Raw genomic sequence first — 10,693 nt, forward strand, 5'->3', positions numbered from 1 at the left:
CGAGCAGGAGCTGGCTCCTTCAGGGAGAGGCAAGAAGGCATCAGGGTCACAGCTCAGAGCTGTACCACCCACCCTGCCTGGAGAATGCCCGGCAGTGCAGAGATGGCCCAGCTCAGAGAGCAGGGTAGGGAGGGCTGCCAGGCAGCCAGCAAGCACCTCGGCTTCCACAGAGCAGAGAGTCAGGCACCCGAGCAGCCTGGGCAACTCCCACCAGCTTCTGATCACCTCCTGCCAGGAGCCAGGGTGTTTTCGAACTGTGGGGTCTACCCTAAAGCCTCTGTGCTTAATGGAAGGCAGAAATCTGTTTTATCATTACATTCAAGGGGCCCTAGAGAATTATTTGTCTGTTTTTATAGAACAGTTTATATTTTACTTGCATAAAAGCTGTAACCCTAGATGTTTTACAGTGTTAAATACAAGCCAGTAGATGAGAGACCTCAGAAATTGCTGAAACTAGAGGTGTCACGATGACTAACATCCTAATGCAGAGGGCCTGTGGGGAAATTAAAAGGCACAACGGCAGTGGAAGACAGATGGTTTAAGAGGGGTTCTGGGCTACTTTGCAATGGCCCAGATGCTCTACTGTCTATATTCCTCCTTTGTTAGAGGAATAGGCTGTCCCACGTGCCTTTTGTTGATGACAAACTAACCTAACAATAAGTATAATATGAAACCAAGGGTGCAACCTACTTCCATTTTGACAGCCTCCTCCGTCTCCATTCACTCACCCCCCCCGCCTACTGTGACACAGACAGAAGTATCTCCCCATCTAGGGAGGGATGCTAATGGACTTTTGAAGTGCTCGCCCCAAACTATTGACTAAGAAAGTACCATGCAACTGTTGTATGACAGAGGATTAACTGTTTGAATGGGCCTGATGAGTAAAGATGGAAGCATGTAATTTTACCTCTCAAGGAAATGAAGAGGCTAATTCTCTGATAGTGCTACATTATAATTATACAGGAAAATATATTCTAAGAGAAAAGCCAACTGGGCATAGAGACTTAACAAATATTATATTTCTGTTCATATGTAGTGGTCTAGCCTACAAGAACTTGATGGTATTGAGAGCTCGGTAGAAAAATAACTTATCTCACAACCATGTGTACTTGGGTGGTGGTTGTTTTTTTTAAATCGTCAGTCTAACTCTTTGTGATCTGTTAGCTGGAATAGTTCACAAAGAAAACATTCTTATATCTGGAAAGATAATTTTGAGTCTGTCCTACACAATTTGGTTTCCTAGGGAAGAGAGTATGTCCATTGCCCTAGGAGCTTCTACTTCTCATTTTTTAGCCATAGCCATTGAGAGATATTTCACTATGATTAAAAGGAGGTCTTATAAGGCAAATAAAAATACAGGTTCTTCCTTCTTATTGGTACATGTTGGCTTATTTCATTTCCATGAGTACCTTACCAGTCCTATTTTGTGCCGAGTTTATGCAATGCTAACAGAGCCAACCAGGTTCTGTTTGGTGGAAAACATAGGATGAGATGCCCCCTTAGACATGAGCTGTCATCAGATGGCTAAAAGACTATCTCCTTCTCAAGCTGTGTACCCCAAAGCAGTCTGTCTCTGGAGGACAGCAAAGAGGAGGAAGACTATTAGGTAATTCTTCGTGCCTTGTGTACAGTACAGTTGCACACTGCTAAAACAAGATAATTTATCCATACATTCAAACAACCACTCCCTGAAACACAGGAGCTGAATATGAAGTCCAAAAAGAATCTGCTGTTGCTCACATGCTCCTCCTTTTGTTGTCAAATTCAGTGAAACTTAATATTCAACTGAGAGGTTGGGGTTGACTGAGAGTTAAGCATCCTAGCCCAACCTGTGTTACCAGATGAAAGTCTGGGAAATGTATCATTCTTCAGAAGATCAGAGATGTAACTAGATATTTTAGTGCCCGGGGTGAGCAATCATATTTGCAATGTTGGGGGGTGTGGGCATGACATGTGCCTCCCATGATTTCTGCTTTCCATTAAGTGCAGAGGTTTTAGGGCTCACAAGCACTGTGCAGGTTCATGGGGGAGTTTAAAATAGGCATGAAAATTATGGGACAGAAATGATATTATGGGATAGAGACCATTGCATTGTTGGAAGTTGACCCCTCGCTCCCAGTCGCCACTGAGTGAATTATTTCTGTCCCACTATGTATTGCCAAAGCTGCCCAGAACACAGTGAAATGAACAGTGGCAAGTTGCACACTTGGATACCTATCAGGGTACACCACACTGTGTATCGACACAAGCACTGCTGGTGAGTACACGCTGCACCAACGCAAGGAGCCATGTATGCACACACACAAGTAGTGTACTAACTGCCGCAGCTGTATGTCAACATAACTTGTATTGTCAAAACTTTGTAGTTAGATATGGCATCATACTAAGCATTTTTAAGGACACTTTGTTGTAGGACTACTGTTCCCTTGGCCATCTCACAAAAACAAGATGCCGTTCTCTCAGGGGAGCATTATTTCTACAGAACAAAACAAAATTAGGCATCATGCTTGACCTGCGTGTAGCATTTTAATAGATAAAAATCTCTCTCATACACACAAATTTACAGAATCACAACCATTAGAGAGAGAAAAGACCTTTTAGCTTGTCTAGTCCGTTTTACCATCACCCTTTTTCTGAATCCAGGGCAGAATTGTACCCTGAAACATATTACTCTATTGTTTCTTCTGTCCAGTTTTTAATATCCCAGGCAACAGGCTTTCACCATCTCCCCTTGGAGATTAATGTCACTGTCTGGTAGATCAAATATGTATCTATACTATACTAATACTATAGCACTGTCAGCTCCTGCAAGATCAAGAGACTCGGATTCACACAAGGCAATTCTGCCCTTTGGTATTTAGAGAGACAGGATAGGTGAGGCGTAATATCTTCTATTGGACCAACTTCTGTTTGTGAAAGACCTGAAGAAGAGCTCAGTCGAGCTTGAAAGCTTTATTCTTTTGCCAAAGAAGTTGGTCTAAAAGATATTACCTCACCCACCTTGCGTCTCTCAAATCCTGTGACCAACATAGCTACACCACTGCAGACACCTTTGGTATTTAGGTAATTCAGTACAAAATGATACCACATATTGGACAAGCCACAAGTCCTCTCAGAATTACCCCTTTCTCTGCCCTCGCCCGCCCCCCAACCCCCACCTCACAGCCTGCTTCTGGGAAATCTAAGCAAGTGGTTGTAGTCAGGGTATTTTTCACTCTCAACCTTGTTATAACCACTTAAACATTAAACATCTTGCCAAGATGTAACTGGGCCAGTGGGCAGATACAGCAGCTGGAGAAGTAAAATAAACCTGCACACTGTAGACCTTTTCCTCATAGCTGACTGTATTATTCAAAGATTCAAAACAAGAGCAAAGTAACTCCGAACACTTGGTAACCACCACCAGAGGCCTTTCCAGCTTTCAGCAAGAGGGGAGAGGAGAGGTGGCCCACAGTGCATAACTTCCCCTTTGTTTTCATAGCTGCACAGGTTACCTACTCAATAGACAGGCAATCTGGGCTCTATTTGGAATCCCCTAACACACTAGAACTTAAGCAACAGCAGATAATTTATGTATAAATTATTTCCCCCTCTCTTTTCATACAGCCCTCCTATGCAGAATTTGATATTAGTGGTAACGTGTTGGGCTTGATCTTCAATCAAGGAATGATCTGGTAAGATATCTTTGCTTCCCCCACCACCTCCCAAGACCCTTGGAATGGAAAAATCCTTAACAGCACTAAGAATTCAAGAGACTGTAATGCAGATAGACTTTCCAAACTGGATGGACTGATTTGCATGAGTTGTTTGTTTGTTTTGAAGTAGTTTGACTTCTGTTCCTTGCTATTAAAAACAAAACAAAAAACCCAGCTCATTCTTCACCTTCACAAACAAATATTTAGCTGATTTTAAATGAAAATTCCTACTGCAGACCCTGACCTACTCCTTTTATAGGATTATTTTGGATAATAAAAATTAACCTTTCCCCCAGATTATAGATCTCTTAAGGATGACACGATAACCTATTTTGATATTTCTATTGGGGAAGGAGATCTGCAGGCTTTGAGCATGTTACCAGGTTGTACAAGTTTGACCATTAACAGATGCATCAATTGGGTGGAGCTTGGGCTGGAATAAGGCAACCAGGGGCCAGGGCACAACCCAACATAGGGACCCGCACAGCCATCACCAAGCAGTGGCCTCCTTCTGCCTTCACAGTGTTGGGAGCAGTGGCAGGTGTCCCCTCAAAGCAGCAGCCGAGGAACCTTGTCTACTCTGGTGATAAATAGCTGGCTCTAGTGGTTACTACTGCCCCTCTGCTGGAGGCAGTCTGCAGATTTAGGCAGATGTCTCTCTACCAGTTACACTCAGTTCACATTTTCATGGTTTTCTTTCCCAGCCATGAAGGCTAGAAGCTTTGTTTTAAATGAAAGGTTAGATTCTGATGCACTCATGTCTCTACGCATATGCCAGCAGAGGGCAGATGCTCTTTCAGGAGTGGTCATTTTCTGCAAGTGGGGGGTGAAAGGGAAATGAGAGCAGCATAATCTAACCTAGCTGGAATATTTCCATGTATACCTATCACCTATGCTAAAGTGTTTGCTGATCCTGAAGTAGAACCCTAGTCTAGGTAAATAGTGCTCTCTCTCTCCTTTTTTTTTAGGATGGGATCCTTTTATGCACCTGGACTGGTTGGTATAAATGTGCTGCGCTTACTAACCTCCATGTATTTTCAGTGCTGGGCAGTTATGAGTAGCAATGTCCCTCATGAACGCGTGTTCAAAGCATCCAAATCCAATAATTTTTATATGGGACTCTTGCTGTTGATCCTGTTCCTAAGCCTACTGCCAGTGGCCTACACCATAATGTCCCTCCCTCCTTCCTTTGACTGTGGACCATTCAGGTATGAAATAATGACAAGCCTGAATTCTTCTTCTGCTTTTATGCAAAAAACAGTGTAATAAGTAAGGCATGTTGCCCAACAAGGACTGTATAATACTTTTATTCTGGTCTAGTTACATTCTTCTTTAGAACATACACTAGTGCATCATGACCAATACTGAGTTGCAAATAGTCATCTAGGGTGAACAACCTACTCCTAGATAGGCGAATTCACCAAGTCTCCTGCCATCTCCAAAACCAAAGTATCCCATAAAACCCCTGACACCTATTCCTGTCGGTCCTCCTGAAAATGTGTAATGGGAACCAACAGAGGATTTTGGAGCATATCCATGTGTCTGAATATGATGCCCTAGAACAGGGGTAGGCAATCTATGGCACGCGTGCCGAAGGCGGCACTCGAGCTGATTTTCAGTGGCACTCACACTGCCCGGGTCCTGGCCACCGATCTGGGGGACTCTGCATTTTAATTTAATTTTAAATGAATCTTCTAAAACATTTAAAAAACCTTATTTATTTTACATACAATGGTTTAGTTATATATTTTAGACTTATAGAAAGAGACCTTCTAAAAATGTTAAAATGTATTACTGGCGTGCGAAACCTTAAATTAGAGTGAATAAATGAAGACTCGGCACACCACTTCAGAAAGGTTGCTGACCTCTGCCCTAGAATAAAAGGTACTGGACACACATTTCAATGTTATGCAAACAAGAGGAGTCCCAAACGCCATCTTTCAAGGGCTTCCCTGTAGTCAATAGCTATCGCAACATGTGATCATTTTTGTATTTAGTTGAGGAATAATAGAAACCACATTGTTCTGAGCTTTTCTGTTGCTACTTTATTAATGGTGTTTCTCCCTGTGTTTCCAAACCAGCACCGCACAGAGTGTTCAAGGGACTGGATTAATATGCCCATGAGCTTGGATTTGATTTAGTAACATTATTTCCTGGTGCACACTGAGCCTGAGTCAGCAAGGAGCCAGATTGGAACAAATTGTTTCTTTAGTTGCACTGTCTTAGCTTCTTCAATTGCTAATGGAGAATGTCAGCAGAAATCTGTGGAGAGCTGGAGAATGAGAGAATAATGGAGAGATGGAGAATAAGAAAGATTTTCTTAATTCACAGACCAGACTAGCAGGATTTAATTATCTTGCCCTTTAAAAGTACATCAGAATATCCAGCCCTGTGTTCTCAATCCTGTCCTCACGTACACAAACACCCATTATTATGTAACTTGCATATCATCAGCTACCAGGTGGCTCAGGGGAACTAGTGAGGAGATACAGAAGCTTTCGTGTTCAAGTTGCCAGTTCAGTCTAGCACAGGAAACCAGCAACTGTGACTTGTTACCCTCTGATGACTGTTGAGTGTTACCCTCTGATGACTTTTGAAATGAGTTAGAAATCTCCTCCCACAGCAGGGCTCTAGATCACAAAAGCTACCAGACTATCTGGAAACTTTTTTGCAGACTCAGGAGAGATGACCGAACGACTTTCTCCCTTTTTCCTCCACCCGCCTCCCTGAAGTGGACTTTCTATTTCCTAGGCTGATTTATGTTAGTGGAACAGTGCAAGCACAGTGCATTCCTCATGTTGTACCTGGTTTATAAACCACAAGTCCTTCAATCTCCAGAGCCACTGAGCCAACACCTTTCACAGACATGACAGTCACACGCAGGGCTGGCCCTTGGTGTTTTGTTGCCCAAAGTAGAAAACGTTTGTCATGCCCCATGAGCAGCCAAGTGGGGGAGTCCTCCCACTGAGTGGACACATGAAAGTAAAAAGCCCAATATCATCAACTACGGTACTTGCACACAGTCATGCACTACTCTCAAAGACAATCTGTACATAGACAGATGTGAGTGGTGTACCTGAACCATAGGAGATTTTCAAAGTCCATAATTCAATTCACAACAATCCCCAAGCATTGTCTGAAGCATTAAAGAATTATTTCAAACCTTGAAGCCTCTGAAAATCCACTCGGATCTGCCTTGTTCAACCCTCACAGCACAGCTCCCACCATAATGTTGAGGATTTGGCTAGTAATGTACGATACTTGACTAATGCAGATGGGTGAAATTGTGGCACTGGTTCAGCCTCTGTGGCTCTGTTGACCCTTGTCATGAGGATGGACTGTGACTCCTTCCAAATTGGAGTCCAGAATAATTATTTTAGCTCTTAAATAACCAAGAATACAGTAAGTCTAAGGATTATGAGTAGGGCTAATATGACCCACAGAAATGGTCACTATTTGAATCCAACACTGATCTGCAGAATCATAAGTGTTGAATGCTACGAAGAAACCCCCTAGCTTAGGTAACCCATCCTCTTTCCTGTGTATGATTATCTCATTTGCACACAGCAGATTCTATAATGCTTTATTCAGTCTAGTTTAAAATTACTCCTTCAGTGGGCTTCCTATTAACTGATCATCACAGCTTGCTAATTTCCATCTTACTTAGCTCTTCTTGAAGTTGGCTTATTAGTTAAAGCATTGATTTACATAAGCAGAGCTATTCCCACAACAAAAAGACCATCTTCAATGTGATATGAAAGTCACAAATCTCAGGGGATTTTTTTGTTTTTTTTTAAGTCTGTAGGATGTGTGTGGATTCAAGGGAAATAAATAAGTAGAGCTCACGAAGTAACTTGGAAAGGTAACATATACATATATATTAGTGGTTGAAGCAAGTTACCTTTGTAGAGGTCATTCACACAATCAATACCACTAAAAACAGGTAATTAGAACTCAAGAAAGAGTGGCTAGGCTGAAAGATATTTGTAAGGAAGTCACTTCAACAGTAAATATCTAAAGTCTCAGTAGCAAACAACACGTTGACAGACAATGAAAGAGTTTTATTGTTCTTTATAAAAATCTTTTAAAGTTGTTTAACAAGGCAGTACTATGGCTTTCAGTAACCAGCTACAATGTGTAATTGGTCGTTTTATCTTTCCAGTGGAAAGAAAAGAATGTATGATGTCATCCAAGAGACCATCAAGCAGGATTTTCCACTTTTTATAGCCAAGATCTTCAGTTATGTGGCAAATCCGGGCCTGATTATACCTGCAGTTCTGCTTATGGTGTAAGTTAGATTTGCAATAATACAGGTTTGGAGGGAAGGGAGACTTGAGAGATCATGAGGTTTTAAATGAGATACTCAGCCTTTTCCCTCTAGATTGCAACTAGATAGCCTAGATCAGCAGTGATTAAAAGTCACAGCTGTGATTAGCACATGTAGCTTTAAGAACCATTGTGATTATTTGTGGTTTCTACATTTTTAATGTCTGGAACATTCTGCATGGCAGAGTTCAAAAGATTTGCTGCTTGAAAGCAGCTGGAGTTGGCTGCAGTTGGTATTTAGGAATGAAGTAGCTTGGAACTAAGAACCCCTCTCACTGCTTTAACTTGACTATTTTTTATTGCTTTATTGCTTGGGTGTTTTTCTGAGCCAATTAAAGTGTCAGAAAAGCCAACTGTGCCTTTCAATTTATCAGATTTTCAGAGACATAACAGCTACCATCTGAAAGTTGTTCAGAAGCTAGTGTGAACAAGCATCTACATAGCTAAAATTACCACTGCCGTTGATTGTGCCATAATTAATGACTGCAAGTGGCCACAGCCTTGGTTTTATGTTTCATCCACTTCTTTCTCAGGAATAATTAGGTAGCTTTGAATCATTCATAGTCCCTGATTTCCTGCCTCCTTCCTTATAATCCATTAGCTGCTACTACCACCCCTGCTATGGTACATACAGTAAGATAGGTCCAAACTGGGGCCAGTCCCTTACATTGAGCCTGCTGCAACGTATAACAAAATTAAAAAGAGAAACTGCAGCTGCCAGCATTTCACTTAGCTCTGAAAGATACTGTATCTCTTCATCCTAAATGCAGCAGATAAGGCAACCTGCAATGCAGCCTTAATACAAAAAATAACCTCTGCAAACAGTGGCTGGTGAATCATAAATTTATATTAGCTTGGTTTTAGTGGCAGGCCAGCCACACATAAAATGTGCTCTCCCTTTCTAAGAACTGAATTCGTTTGTTTCCAGAAAAGGAGGGGGAATTGTGAGAGGAGAGGGGACAATTTTAGATGTCTCCAATTCAGTTACACTCTGTCTCAATTGCCAGAGAGTACATTCTAGATATTACACTTTAAGTGAAATTGTTTTGTCTTTTTTTCCTCTCTACTTCTAGTTGCCTCATTTTTCTGGGGGAAGCTATTTTATATAAACAAGGTTTATGGATAGGTAACCAACCCTCACTTGGCCCATAGTAGGATTTGAACTCAGGACCTACAAAGCTGAAAAATCTGACCTTTACTGCTGGAGTTAAAGAACTCACACCCTTATGGAAAGCAGGAGCAGACTCAAACCTCTAATGTGGACCAACCACTAGCCTGGGAGAGCAATCCACACACAGTGCAAGTTACTCATGTTGTCACAAAAATCAACTGGGGGACAAATCACAGGATGATGTGTAAGATGCAGCTTCTCAGAGAGCCTACTCCACCACCCTTTTTCATGGTATTCTCCTGCCTCTCCTTCCCTCCATCAAGTCCCCTTAAGTGAAGATCAAAAGCTGTATGAGCAGATCAGTCCTAAAATGCACACTGTAATTTCACTCAGAGCCATAAGGTGCAGTGAGGAACTGGTGCAAATCCAGAATAACTGCAACAAATATGAGAGAGGGAACACAGGCTGACAAAATGCCACAAGTAGCATGGGAATGTATTAATGCCCTGATGGGACAAAAACTTAACCAAGTTCACATCTATTGATTCACTTGTTAAATGGGGACAAGTTCCAAGATTTGAAGATGATTACTGTTATTAATGAAGGGATGCCACAGGACTGAAAAGGAAACTGGAATCTGCAGAAAGGAAAATTGATTTACTCAGAGTAACTCAAAGATCTGGCGAATAAGGGACAGAGAAAACAGAGCCAGTGGAGACCACAAGGGCTCTAAAAGAGCAGATTCCAGTGATGTTTTTCCAAAAACATGGTTCCTTCAGGCAATAAAGTGCAGTCAGGTCAAAACCAGACATGCATGGAGGGTCTTAGAACCAAAAGCAACAGATTTAAAAAAAAAAAAAAAAAAAAAAAAAGACCTAGGTTAATCAGAAAATTCAATTGTGTAGATATGAAACTATTATCTGCTTACAGATAACCAAAAGATGTTTCCATGAGCACAAGGAAAAAATTCATTTCCCAAAATGCTGCATCACTAATATAGAGTAGATGGAGGTTTGTCTTAATTATGTAGGAGAGAGCTCTGCAAACTTAAGTATGTTCTTTCCAGACAGACCTTTTATATACACATTATTCCCTCACCCACCCAGGAAGTATATAAAAAAAAGGCTTCAAAATAAACTAGTCATCCTCAACAGACTTGCCCTGTCTAGCAGTGTTTGGATTCACTCTTTTTAAATCTACAAAAAGCCTTCTAACTTGGTTTCCAGCTCACTGAATCTGAGCCATAGCTACGCAGTCAAATTATGAACTGTCATTAAGCTTAGCTGTTCCAATATTACTTGATATATACTAGAATTTTTTTTAAAGTAGTAGCAGCAAATTGATGGTGCTTTTCTAGGTGTGGTTTGGAGTCACAGAGCAGATGATGTTTGGATTTTAAAGGAATAAAATCATTCTACAAAAGCAGGAGGAGACATTTTTGACAACCAAAATATTACTGGCTGGCTGGCGGCAGTGGGGATGAGACAGTCCCAGACACTTAAGCATGTTTTTAAATATGTACCTCTCTGTGAGAGGCTGCCTGCCACTGCCATACATCTCC

The 10,693-nt window shown here is 41.5% G+C and overlaps 1 protein-coding gene across 1 annotated transcript in view; it reads left to right on the top strand.

The window, feature by feature from the left end:
• TMC2 (transmembrane channel like 2) overlaps nt 1–7,987 on the top strand; it is a 49,867-nt gene extending 41,880 nt beyond the window's left edge. Inside the window, exons 15-17 of the mRNA XM_050939717.1 lie at nt 3,607–3,674; nt 4,664–4,903; nt 7,858–7,987. Of these exons, the coding sequence (XP_050795674.1) occupies nt 3,607–3,674; nt 4,664–4,903; nt 7,858–7,987 (438 nt within the window). The remainder of the gene's footprint in view (nt 1–3,606; nt 3,675–4,663; nt 4,904–7,857) is intronic.
• Nucleotides 7,988–10,693: the final 2,706 nt, after the last annotated feature.

The sequence above is a fragment of the Gopherus flavomarginatus genome, chromosome 2 (genome assembly GCF_025201925.1).
Source record: "Gopherus flavomarginatus isolate rGopFla2 chromosome 2, rGopFla2.mat.asm, whole genome shotgun sequence".
Lineage (NCBI taxonomy): Eukaryota > Metazoa > Chordata > Testudines > Testudinidae > Gopherus > Gopherus flavomarginatus.